The sequence below is a fragment of the Rhopalosiphum maidis genome, chromosome 3 (genome assembly GCF_003676215.2).
Source record: "Rhopalosiphum maidis isolate BTI-1 chromosome 3, ASM367621v3, whole genome shotgun sequence".
Taxonomy (NCBI): Eukaryota; Metazoa; Arthropoda; class Insecta; order Hemiptera; family Aphididae; genus Rhopalosiphum; species Rhopalosiphum maidis.
In genome coordinates this window covers 47974716-47988386 of record NC_040879.1, presented here as the reverse complement: position 1 = coordinate 47988386, position 13671 = coordinate 47974716, and the positions used below count along the sequence as shown (strand labels likewise).

General features: G+C 26.6%; 2 protein-coding genes across 3 annotated transcripts; both read right to left on the bottom strand.

The window, feature by feature from the left end:
* Window positions 1–1838: 1838 nt before the first annotated feature.
* Window positions 1839–3040, bottom strand: LOC113559367 (putative tRNA (cytidine(32)/guanosine(34)-2'-O)-methyltransferase). The gene has a single exon (XM_026965095.1). It carries the CDS (start codon window positions 3037–3039, stop codon window positions 1939–1941), a length of 1101 nt encoding a protein of 366 aa, XP_026820896.1. The 5' UTR covers window position 3040; the 3' UTR covers window positions 1839–1938.
* A 5013-nt stretch (window positions 3041–8053) lies between these two features.
* Window positions 8054–12125, bottom strand: LOC113559250 (protein cornichon-like). 2 transcript variants are annotated; one of them, XR_003405906.2, is made up of 6 exons: window positions 11741–12125; window positions 9674–9742; window positions 8939–9051; window positions 8735–8878; window positions 8520–8667; window positions 8054–8204 (listed from the first exon to the last, which is right to left on the bottom strand). XR_003405906.2 is itself a non-coding variant. In XM_026964907.2 (5 exons), exons 1-5 carry the CDS (start codon window positions 11819–11821, stop codon window positions 8640–8642), a joined length of 435 nt encoding a protein of 144 aa, XP_026820708.1. In that variant the 5' UTR covers window positions 11822–12125; the 3' UTR covers window positions 8419–8639. The 2 variants fall into 2 exon arrangements, 1 of the variants encoding a protein (XP_026820708.1); XM_026964907.2 differs by lacking the exon at window positions 8054–8204 and having other exon boundaries at window positions 8419–8667.
* Between the last annotated feature and the right edge of the window lie 1546 nt (window positions 12126–13671).

The window sequence follows — 13671 nt, the reverse complement described above, 5'->3', positions numbered from 1 at the left end:
ATTTCTAATAGAAAATTGGATTTTGGATCTATAGTATTATAGAGTATAGACTAGTACTATATATTTTAGAGGGTCAAAAGTAGAAATTTCTCAATACTTTTTTCAATAATCTAGAAATACAAGTCAGGATCATTTATGCTAAAGCAATCGAATCCTCTCGGTTTTTTGTTGTATCTCAAAAACGAATAACTACATTAAACGTTTACGTAGGTATTACAATTTTCACTAAATATTTGAACTATAGCATTTTTCAGATATGATATAATCTGTTTACATTTTGAAATTATTTTTTTTTTTTATTTGTCCTGCATATTATTAGGATATAATTATCAGTTATTTAAATAAGCTTGAAAACTGAGTATTAGCAGCTGATCGTTTCTGCAGTAGGTACCTACTACCTAGTGCAGTTTTCTCAAAATCGTTTTTCATCGTATAAATATAAAGATTTACCATCGAATTTAAATTTTACACATATATTATTATGAAATTTTAATACTTTTTAATAACTCCTAAATTAATTAATATGTGTTTTTCCGATGGTACTGTAATAGTGGGTTATTTTGTGGCTGAGCAGAAGTAAGCCCCAAACTCTCCACCAAAGTTATATTTGAATCTTTCAATGAAAGGTGTATCAGGTGTTAAGCTTATAAGTGATAAGAATAAATGTTATTTATAAAATTATGAATGGTAACAAATTATGGAAAATAAGCATAAGGAGGGATAATTGTGGACATTTTCTTAAAGAATGATACACATTATACATAATATGGAAAATTCATATTCCATATAAATATGATCACGTATTCACAAAATTATGATGCAAAAACTTTTTAATATTTATATCGTTCAAATAAATAATATTTTGGAAGAATACCTGATTCGATATTAGAGAAATTTTAAAACCGATATAATGGCTTGTCTGAAAGTTTTGTAAAATTTGATGTAACCGAACATTCCATTCATGAAATTACATTATTTTGAATAACAATGAAATTGATAATAATATAATATACTGTAAAAATAATAAATTTTATTTATTATACAGGTAGTTTTAGTTAAAATAATACTGATATTGTTAAAGAATAAATAAATTATTAATATTATGGAAGAAGTTGTAACTTGTAAATAGTGTTAAAACTTTGAAAAAGACCTAAAAATCAGAACCATTAAGTTGTATAAATAGTACCTATACATAGCTATTTAGACATTTGGTATTCTTCATAATACATTTTAGATTTTCAAACATAATTTAGAATACCTTGTAGACAATAGTCTCCATACATATTATATTTTAGTACTATAGTTAAATAAATAAATAATTTTATAATGGTTCTGTTTAAATTAAATTCATAATGACCAACAATAAAAATATGAAAGTATCAACATTTAATATAGATTAATACTAACCCAAGTTAAAAATAAATATCAAAATATAAAGGTTACTAAATTCTTTTTAAATTCTGTATAGAATCATAGTTTGTGTTGTATTAAAATACATTTAGAAAACAAGAATTTAGCACACTCGCAGAGTATAATTTTCAAACTTATTCAATTAAACAACTTTTAATAGTTAAAAAGTAAATTAATTAATATAAATATATTAGGAACATTATTATTAATGAACTCTAGGTAACAAAAATTTTATGGTTATAAGTTATAAGGTTAAGAGTATATGCAGTATATAATATACCTAATTATAATTTATAAGTAATAAGCTTACTTTGGTAAATTATCATCATCATATGGGTTAAATTTTAAAATTGTTTTTTTTAACCAATGTAATGTAGTTGTACGCTTTTATTTTAAGTTATAGAAATGAACTCAAGTAAACAATAATATTAAAAGTACAAAATACATGAGTAGATATATTGCAAATCATAAACATTGATATTTAATAAAGAATACATATATATATATATATTTACGGTGACATAAAAATTAATCCAACATCAATTTTTCAGTAGAGGCGACAGCTTGGTCAATAGGTGTCTGGACAACACTTATGCCCTTTGTAGTTATCAATGGCTTTGATTTCTCATACGGTGGTGCTATCGGCCCTTGTACAGGATTCCTCTGTGTGTACTGCAAGCCATCAATTTCTAAAGGATAGGTCTTGTCAGCGTCAAAGCCGCTTAAACTACCACAGGCCACAAACGGTGTGATGACTGGATGCACGTCCATCTCGTCCCAGGGCCGTGAGTCGTTGGTCATCAGCGGGTTAGCCATGGTGGGCGTGTAGTTGTCGGGCAGCCGGAAGTTTCGGCACACAACAAACGACTCGATGCTAGAATTGCGCGAGCTACACGGCTTGGCGACGACCACGTCGCCAAAGAATATTTCGAGCTGGGCAATGAGCAGCGAAGAGTCCTTGCCGCGGAATATCTTCCCAATGAACGTGCCGCCCGGCTTGAGCAGGTAAGTGGTGATGTTCATGGCGGCCAACAGCAGTTGCGCTTGCACATACTCGTCCAGGTCGTGGAGTCCGGTGACGTCCGGCGCGCCGTCGAAGACGACCAGGTCCACCAGCTGGCCGCCGTCGAACTGGGCAAGTATTTCTTTGGCGGTGCTCTCCTTGGTGATGTCGCCCTTCAACTGCACGACGCCGGGCAGCGGGGCCATCGACTGCAGGTCGACCGCGACGATCTTCACGTCATCGTTACCGCCGCGGCCTGAGTACAACGCTTTGCTCAGCACCTGGCTCCAGCTCCCCGGGGCCGCACACAGATCCACCACTCGGCTGACGCCGTCTAGTACGTTGAACTGCCCATCGATCTGGATCAGCTTGAACGCACTCCGGGCCCGCCAGCCCTGTTCCTTGGCTAGCCGGTAGTATATGTCACGCTTGTCTTTAGACGACTTGCCCATTTCACCTGGGGCTGGTGGGCGACGTATACGTCCAAAATCAAAAGCCCGAGACAGGGTCGACGGGTGGTGCTTATGGCTTAATGTTAAAAATTTTAAATATTTACTTATAAACAGTAAATACAATGATAATAACATGATCCGGTAGCCCAAGCGTGACAATAATAATGATAACATAGATAACGAAATCAAAATCTGTGGGATTTTATCTATCTCGAGATTTCAATGTGTACAATCACAGAACAATTTAGCTCATTGACATAATATAATTTATAACAATGTAATATAAATATATATATTATAATATTATGTCATTGATTTAGCTCCCCACAATCCATGCTTTTTATCGACGAATCCTATAGAAGGGACCCCTGGGAGTATTTTTAGTTCCTAAGAAGGGAGTCGAAAAATCGATACTCTTACCGAGAAATTATTAGTTTATATTTCTTAATCATTTCGAAGTTAGGTTATTAAAAATTATATCTTGGTCATTTTCAGTGATTTGCGATCACGATGTATAGAATATCTGATCTATCATCTCTACACGGCTGTAGATCTATCGAAAGCCGTGTTTCTCTACATCGTGTGTGTGTGTGTGTGTGATGATGCCAGGATAACAATTGATAAGAGGTTTGTTGATAATTAATATTGCGTTGGTGATACGAGTGTTGTGTTTTTCTAATTTTTATGAATTTTTATTGTAATGTTTGCGGTGTAAAATGTAAAAATCTAGGAATATTTATTTGTCATTTCATCATTGGGTAAGTAATCATCATAAACCATTTCCTTTTGTAAATATCACAAAAAATGTCGATGTTCAAGTCTATTAGAGTAATTTGAAGATACTGTACTTACCAATAAATTGTACATGTTTTTTTTTGTTTTTATGTTACGTTTTAGTGCCCATCGCTACCAAATTCCTGATTGTAAACAGCTGCGATTCAGAGTCTACTCTCAGTGATAAATGTTCAAACAAGGGCAACCACTATCAGTGCAATATATGCCAAAAAAAGTTCTCATTCAACTCATATCTGTGAATGGATTCAAAAGGGAACAAGATTTAACTATGTATGTAAATACTTTTTGTTCAAGCATATTTAACTACAGTAAAATTTTTGATCAGCCCACCCATTTCAGCACTTAGACAACTAAAATAAATATTATTCATTTACATATTATTGTTATTAGTATTTTTACTATTATTTATTTTTTTTACACTTACTCATCATTGATCTCATTATTTGTAACTACTAACTAACAGGGATGGTAGTCACTAGTCAGGAGCGTATGTAATCTAATGGTGCATTATACATTTATACAGATTTATTCAATGCTGTTGTGCAAAGTTTTAAGAATTTAAAATTTAAAATTTTTTAAACATTTAATAATTTAACCAGGATACAACATGTTTTATCAAAATCTTACTATTTTCAGAATCATTGAGGCTTATTTCACAATTGGTGGAAGTGGCAGCATAAACTTAGGTAATAATTAGAAATAATCACTATATATATATTTTTTTTTTATCAATGTTCTGGGGCTTTATTAAACAATGTTATATATTTTTTATTCTAGATATGATGAAATGATGATTTGAAATAAAGGATTCCAACTACAATCAGCAAAGACAACATAAATATTATTTATTTACATTTTTATTAATTGTATAAATATTAGGCGTCTTACATATTGTTTTTCTTTAGAAATTAATACTGTTACAATTTTTTCTAAAATAAAAAAATAATTTTACTATTAACATTTTATTGAATAAAACTTAAATTAATTTTTTAATTCATTTATTTTTATTTTCACTAAATACAAGTGCTCCAAAAAATGTTTGGTTGTACTTATTAATTTATTTTTGTATAAAAGGTTAACTCAATGGGCCCACTATCTATCGTCCAGATTTAAATTTTTGAAGTATTCTAAAATTTCTTTGTTTATACTCATGATTATTATTTTGAAATGCACACATATATATAATTACTGTTTATTATATATATCTGTGGTAAAATGTACAATTGGAATATTGAGTTTTCAAGAATCACAATTTTATAAATTATATACGATCGCTTACAATCATAATATTGTGTTTTAATATAACAATATAATATATTACATTTTTCTTATATTGTAATAACAATTATGCCTAGCTGTGTTGTTTGTGGCAGATCCAGAAATGAGAGGAGTAAATCATATGGAATAATATTTCACATGTTCGTGTACTTATTATATAATCATTCTGAATTTCATATTAAAATATAAGAAATGCTACAGTTCTATTAAACTAAAGAATGCTAAAGAATGTGAAATATATGATAGACGACAGTGTATTAAAGTTATTATTGAGTTTAATTGGTTCTAAGCACTTTATGATATATGTTTTCAAAAGTATGTATATTATGACATGCATTTAAGATAAAATTTGCACGTGAGTAATTTAGTAAAGCTTCTGTATTTTGAATTTAAATTTTTATAAATTCAAGTCATTTGAACCATTTATTGTATTATAATATATTTACAGTGTGATCACAATTTAAGGTATCATTAAATATCTTAGCTGGATGACCTTGTATTGAAGTAAATATTTTTGAGGGTCTATCATAATTTATAAAAATTACTCGTAGGAAGTTAAAATTTATAAATATATTATATTATAATGAATTTTACAATGATATTGTATGTAAGTCTGGATGAATATCTTGAATATGTGATAATTTTTGTTGAGTTGACTGCTATAATACGATTACAATTTTAACTATGTTTATAGTGAAATTTTATGTTCCATTCGATTTACTAACGATCAAGATAATTATGAAATTGAATATTGAACCAAGCTATAAATGCCAACTTACGAGTAGAATCTCCTGCACATAAATGTTAAACAAAATCAATTTTATATAGGTTCATTTTGTGTTTAGAAATTTTTAATAATTATCATATAAAACTACAATTACAATATTATTAAATTATTATTTGTAAACAGATAAGGTAAATCAAATATTTATTTGGCACTTATTTTATTATTTCCAGTGTTTAAAAGTGACAATTTTGTTTAACAAGAATTATGCATTAACTCAATTGTTAACTTCTCTAACTTGTTCAGTTTTGTAAATAGAAAAAAAATTTTATACAAAAAAAGTTTAATAAAAAATAACCTATCCGAATATGTAGAAAAAAATAAAGTTTCCTTTAAAAAATGCAAGTTGTATTAGTATTACGCATGCACACATAAAGTGTTAAAAATTTAAAAATCATAATTAAATTGTATTTAAGTACCCCTTAGGCCCTCCAAAATATTCACTTCAATTAAAGGACATCCTGCTGAAATATTTAGTGGTTCCTTAAATCGTGAACACACTGTATAATAAATAGATCCAACAATTATATGCCCAAAAAATCTATAAAATATGTATGCAGTTATGCCATAATAATAAAAATTACTAAAATATGCTCTAAAAAGTGTTAGAAGTTTTTACTTTAGGCATTTTAAAATTATTTAACGATTTAATAATGCACCGACTGACGAGTACAATAGGTACAATAAAATATAATATTACATATTTATGTGATATTGTTATGCAATACTAATTGGACATTTCCAGTTATCGATTAAGATTAGTTATATTTCCTATTTTTATTAATAAGTTCAATTATCCATAATAACTTATGAGTGAAATAAATAATTAGTGATTCTTGATTTGTTGTCTTAAAAATCATAAATATACAAAATAAAATTTTAGATACAGCATTGTTAGGTTATGAAACAAATTTTGGTATAAACTAGCTGTTTTTTTGACCAATCAATAAAAATATACAAATGCATACAAATGGCCTTAATAATAAAATAGTAATATATATTATATTAAATTAATATGGTTTACTGTTTTGCTGCTAGTGCTCTGAAACCTTTATTAATTTAATAAAGACAAATATTGTTTCACATACCAGTGTATCTATTCAGAAAAATTGCAATTTTATGATTAATAAACTAACAAAAGCTTTAGGATAATTAAAAAAATATAAATATAACAGTAACTAAAAGAAAAACTTAGTGTATGATGTTAAAATAATTTATTCATGATTAATTTTATGATTTAATAATTGAAATTTAATGAATTGATATAATTAAAATATTATATATTAAAATCATAATATTAATACATTATAACATATAGTACAATATATTTAGTACTATAATATTGTTTGAATAATATTAATTTATAAGGATAAAAGCCAGTTTCTATGAAATTAATTTGTTCCAAGTAACACATTGTAATTAGTAATAATTATTAACCTATACAGTTAATTCACGTTTAAAAGCGACTGGCGGCCGTCTTCTGTGCATGGGCGTGTCAACAAAAACTAGTCGCCGCCTGGGTCGCTTCTAAACGTGAATTGACTAAAATAAGTTAAAAATAGAGTTACTATAAACTTAATTTGATTTACTTAATCACTGAATCCTCAGATTATTTCTTATTTCAGTTATAAATCACCACTAGATGAATTATATAATAACATTATTACAAGTTAATTTCAATTAATTGTATTGGACTTAATTTGAACATGTTGAACAATTTATAGCATCAGTAATGTAATAACTTTGGTCCAGTTTAAAATCACAATTTATTTGAATTAGTTGTTCAAATGTTTCCAAAATACGTGAGTACTAAAATTTAGTATATTGTACTTGTCAAATCTCTACTCTGCTAATATAATTTTTAATATTTCTAATTTTGTTACTAATATTGCTATCAATTTTAAAACTATTGATACTTTTATCTCTCTCTAAAAAACACAAACAAATAATATTATCGTAGTAATTTTGTGTTAAGTATACATAGACTTCTATAGAAGTAAGTGCAAGTGCATTATAAAATTAATAATTGATTAATATTGATAAGTTATAATGATAAAAGTCAGCTGACCATAGTCTAATAGTAGATATATTTTTGTTTTATTTTTACAGTAGAGTAGAGTCTTAAGTTTATGATACCTTATACAATATTTCTAATTATTAAGTGTAAGAATGTAATTATATGTGTATCTATTAAATGTAGTTTTTATTTAAAAAATAAGCGTTTTAATTTTTAAAATGAATCTAAATATTATCATAATTTATTATTGATATAAAAAATGAATTATACTTAGTAAATTAAATTATGATGAAATAATCAGTTAATTAAAATTGCAGTCTTTCTTACAATTATTATTGAAGTATTACAATTTTAGTAATCTATTAAATATAATAAAGTTTATCATGTTTAATACAATTAACTTAATTGTTAATTATTTTATTGACAGTTCCAACATTCCAGATTGCCAGTAACATACATATTTACCTGCAAATATAATTTTTCAATTTCAAGTAAATTTATTTCTATAGCGTTTTAAAAATTAAAAATAAGAGTTAGAATATAAAATAGTTAAAAAAATATAATTAATTACTTTGTAATTTTAACATATTTTTTTTACCTTACATCTAAATATATATATATTTAACATTATGAAAAGATTTATGAAATCACTAGAAAAATTCTATTGAAAAAATATAAATTTAATTAATTAATATGTATATATATTTATTATCCATGCACAATATGGGTATTATTATTAGTACTGTAAACATATAAAAAGTTGAAAATTATTATTCTTACTGAAATAATTAAAAATTGTTGGATTTTTCAATCCATTGATTTTTGTACCAATTGCCCATTATTAAGTATAACTTTTGACTATTATAGTTGTACAAGATGAATGTTCAAAGCATCATAGGTTTACACTGTGATTAATGCTCTTATCATTCTAAAAGTTATAGTACAAAAAATGTAAATATTGATTAAATTATATATTGTTAAAATAAGTAACTTACCCATATAAATAGTAAAAAAATGAAAACAAATAAAATGTCAATTTTATCCAACCTTCACGTTGATATTTATTTAATTTATCAGCATTCATAATACTCGTCGGATCATAGAGGCCAAAACCAGACATAGCGGGCCTATTTCGATATCTGAAATAATATAATAGAATGTTTATAAATATATAAATACTAAAATGTATGCACTCTTACTTTGAAATATGATAAGCCATTAATGGAACATTTATAGCAATGGATAACCACTGGCCTCCAAACAAAAATAACAAATTGGAGAAGAAATGTAAAATATACTCTGGAATCACTAACTGAAATATAAATAACATCATTTTTATTCATCACTTTTATCATTTTTAATTCATTACATTTATTGATACAATTTTATTAATAATACTATACATAAATAGTTATTATAATAAAGATAGTGTTCTTTATTTGAATTTTTATGACATTTTAATTTTAAGTGTGTTATAAGTACCAATGTAAAATATTAATATTGAACAATTAAAATATTGAAAAATCCAACAATAGAATACAGATAATTTAACCTTTAAATTTGATAATAGGCAAATTCACTAAAATATTTAAACTAAACATACAAAATTGGAACTGCTGGATATAAGTTTTAGTATGTTATGTGATAGTAATACAGATACAACACAAGTGAATACAACATTAACTTATTCAAATATTTTAGTTTTAGAATAGGTTCTAAAATATTTTAATTAACATATTTGGTACAACGTTTATTTGATTGTGCAAACAGTTTAAACACATATAAATTAAAAATTAAAAAACGTATGTATAGGTATCATAGTTGTGGTAAATTTATTTAATTTTCAAGTTATAAATTATAATAGGTACTTAATAGCAGACAATATCAACATAATTCCTATTATAAACTTTTTCATATTTAATATTTATACATACTGGATTTAAGCTGTTACATTGATCAATAGGATTCTTGCTGTCATTTTTCAGTTCATCAAACGCAATAACCTATGGCAAAAAAAAAATTATAAAGTTTTTAGAGAATAACAGCAGCAAAAAAATAAAGTAATAATAATAATAAATCAATTTAAATACCTAGTTGCAATAATTAATTTGATACATACTACATTTGATATAATAATATAAAAAAGTAAGTTACTTAATACAATTTTAAAAATAGATTCACATATGCATCTACGTGTCAATACACCTATTATTAATCTAGTTAGTAAATATATATTATAACACAATCATAAGTTATTAAGATACATTTAGAAAAAATGTAATATTATAAACATGAATTATATTGTAGATATTTAAATTGTTTAATTTTTTTTTTGAGAAATCATCGATTTCATCAATATTAAGATTAAGATAATCACAGTAGTGTATTAAATGGGGTATTTTGAGGGTACGAAACTTTTTTTAAGCCTTATCCTATTAGTTTTTGTCTTAATTGTAGGTATTTCTTACTTATTATATAAGTAATAATAATTATTCATTATTGTATATACTACTAAAAACATAATAACATCTTGAATATTAAATTTTAATTGCATCTTAAATATTAATCAATAATTACCTAGTATTATCTATCTTAAGTAGTTAAGTTATATAGTTTACACAATATTTTAACAAGTATATGTATGTAATTTATAAAAGTTAGATTATTAAACATAATAATTGTATATTTAGATATATAAAAATGCAATAAAATACATTATAAAAATATGTATCTGTATGTGGTGACACCCTTCTCCCTCTTAAAAAAAACTCTGGATGTACCACTGTTCATTAAGATAATTTAAAATCATGTAGTGATCTTCATAATTAAAATACTTAATATAAACATTATGCACTAGTTTTGTATCAATATTTTTTTTTGCCACATAGTTAATCTTATCATAAATATAATATGTGTACTTATGTGTATTTTATTATAATATAATTGTATAGGTACTAGATACTAGCGTATATAAAATTACGAGCAATAAATTAATCATTAAAAATTCAGCTTGAAACAATTGATTTGATAACCACTAAATAAAATAAAAAAATATAAGGATTGATTTGATGCATGGACAAAATAGGCATAATTTAAGGTTTGAACAAGGCATGATAAAAGCTTAACTGAAGTGCTTCACATGCATTAAAAGTATTTTACTATATCATTTAAAATTTTGAGAATTTGATATTTGGTGAAATAATATCATACTCATATTTTATAAAAGGTCGACTAGGTCAGTGTTTTCCAACTTCTTTTACTCGTGGAACCTTTGCAGGAGCTTGAATGTTTTGTGGAGCCCCTATAAAATTTTTGGAGCTTTTCTATGATCAAATCATAATTTAAATTAAAAATATTATTAATTAATATATATTTTCCCAAATTTCTCACTGGACCCTTAGGTTGCACGGAACACTAGTTGTGAAACACTGGACTAGGTCATCTATTCATTTTTTCAGTTTATGTCACACAACTAAGTGCTTAGCTCAGTGTTTTTTAACCTGTAATTGGTGAAACTCCAGGGTTTCATGAAGATCACTTAAGGGTTTATTGCCATATATTTGTGTACACTTCTTTTTTAAAGATAATTTTCATACGGGTTCCACATACAAAAAATATTATTGTTTGGTATTCCGTGATATCAAAAGGTTAAGAAACACTGGTCTATATTATAAGTGTGATCAATTAATACCTACTTGATTAGTCAGATAATACACGTATAATAGTTGTTTTAAAATAAATTAATTTCTGAGCTCCGGAGATTATACGAGTGATTAGAGTAAATACTAACGCTAAATTACAATAAATTAGATAAATATCATAAGAAATGTATAGTATCTTGACCAAAACTATATTGGTACTCAATGTACACCTAGGTAATTTTCAACCAGTGCTTATCTAAAAGCGTTGTTCGTAATGACCAATGTTCAATTAAATAATTATCATCAACCGAATGAGTAGCTGGTGTGACAGTAGTCAAAAGCTTGGTCATAGGTACTCACATGAAACACCGAGAAGAATAACAGAAAAGCGTCAGATATCATGGCCACGATGTAGGTGCACGCTGGGAAGTTAAAAGACATGGTTTCTCGGCAGACGTTCTTCTTGTGCTACGTGTGCGACTCTTGTAAACGTCTGCAAGTTCGTAAAGTAGGCGAGAGCTGGATAGTAGGAACAACTGGATGTCTAGTAATTGAAATACTAGAATAAGCGTGAGGTCGGCTGAAGCAAAGAAATAGATCAACTAAACAAACTACGAGCGTTGAAGGTTTTACAGCTAAACCACCGGTAGAATGATTCGTTAACAATTGAGTCTTTTGATTTATGTATATTATGATTAATAACAACGAGACACACCGTTGGTGAAATCGATTGCATTTGGATATATATAGTGATAAACTGATAACTGATAATGATAATAAGTTATATAATATTATTGTGATATACTGCCGTATTTTGATATTCGTCATTCGGATTTTTCTGTCTAGCATTGGATACTGTCACATCAAATTTTATTATTACCTAATTAATAATTAGTAATAAATAATAATCATATATAGTCACTTCTACGTAGACATCATTGACCTATTTAACTTTTTATAGGTTTATGGTTTCTAAACTACTTATAGAAAGTCCGTAGTCCTAGGATATGGTAAGACGACTTCCTCTGCTAGTCGAGAACCACGATATCACGATATTCCCATAACTAAAACAAGTAAATTTTTAAACCATGCATATTAATATATTATTACTTCTATCTATGAACTTGGTCCGTGGTCAGTTCCACCAATACCTAGAAAATCTGAAAATGGCTCGACGCTCGAGTACTATGATGATATACTATCATGTATTATAAACATAAATATGTATATGGTGTGTAAACACTATTTACTAAATGGATCATCTGCTAAAAATATTTACTGTGGATAAAAATAGATTTTTATTATCCATATATTACATTATGAATAATTAATACCTATATTATTCTTGTTCTAAGGCATCAAAATATAGCATAAAGGTACTTAAGACACTATTTACAAATACATACCTTCTTATTAGACTTGGATCATGTGTAGGTGGTTAAATTAAAGTAATTTTAATAGCTATTAGCTAAACCCCAATTAAGCTTATTAAAAGCAGTTATTTATTAAATTATTATTATCATTATTTATTTTATCAAAGAACCTATACATTTTCTGAAAAAAATTTTTATTTAAATATTTTTTTATTTTATCCAATAGGTAAATATAACACACCAGTATGGTTTACTTGCTACCTAAGCTATATCACTGCAAAGTTAATAATATATATTATGTCATCATGGCTTGTTTTTAATAAAATATTAAAATGTATCTGTTTAGTTATAGTAGTTATACTACTAGTAGTGGTCTACTACTGATAATTAGTTGAATAGGTTTTTAAAAATATGTTTATCTAATTATAAATTATTACTGATATTAGAACTAGAAAAATATTGTTTAAACAATTTCATAATAATATTTTATTATTGACATAAATTTATAATATTATTTAGATAAACTTTAAAAGTGTTGTTATTGGTACTACAGTGATTACCAAATACAACAATGAAACATAGGTACAGGATTGATGATATGATGAAAATTCTGATCCTTATTCTGAATTAAAAAAAAAAAGATGGAACAAAAATGACTTACATACAATATTAAAAAGAAGTACTTATCTCAAATGAGTAATATTCAATATTTTAGTCTAATTATTAATATGTTAATAACTGTATTAGAAATTTAGAAATGGAACATGGCAATTTGTGGTGGCAGGCAACCTATGTTGATTTCCAAAAATCAGAAATCAATATGTAGGTTTGGAGTTGAAGATACATTGGTTTATCTAGTTCCAGAATTATGCATATTGACTGGTATAACGATGTGATGAGGTAGTTTAATTAAAAATG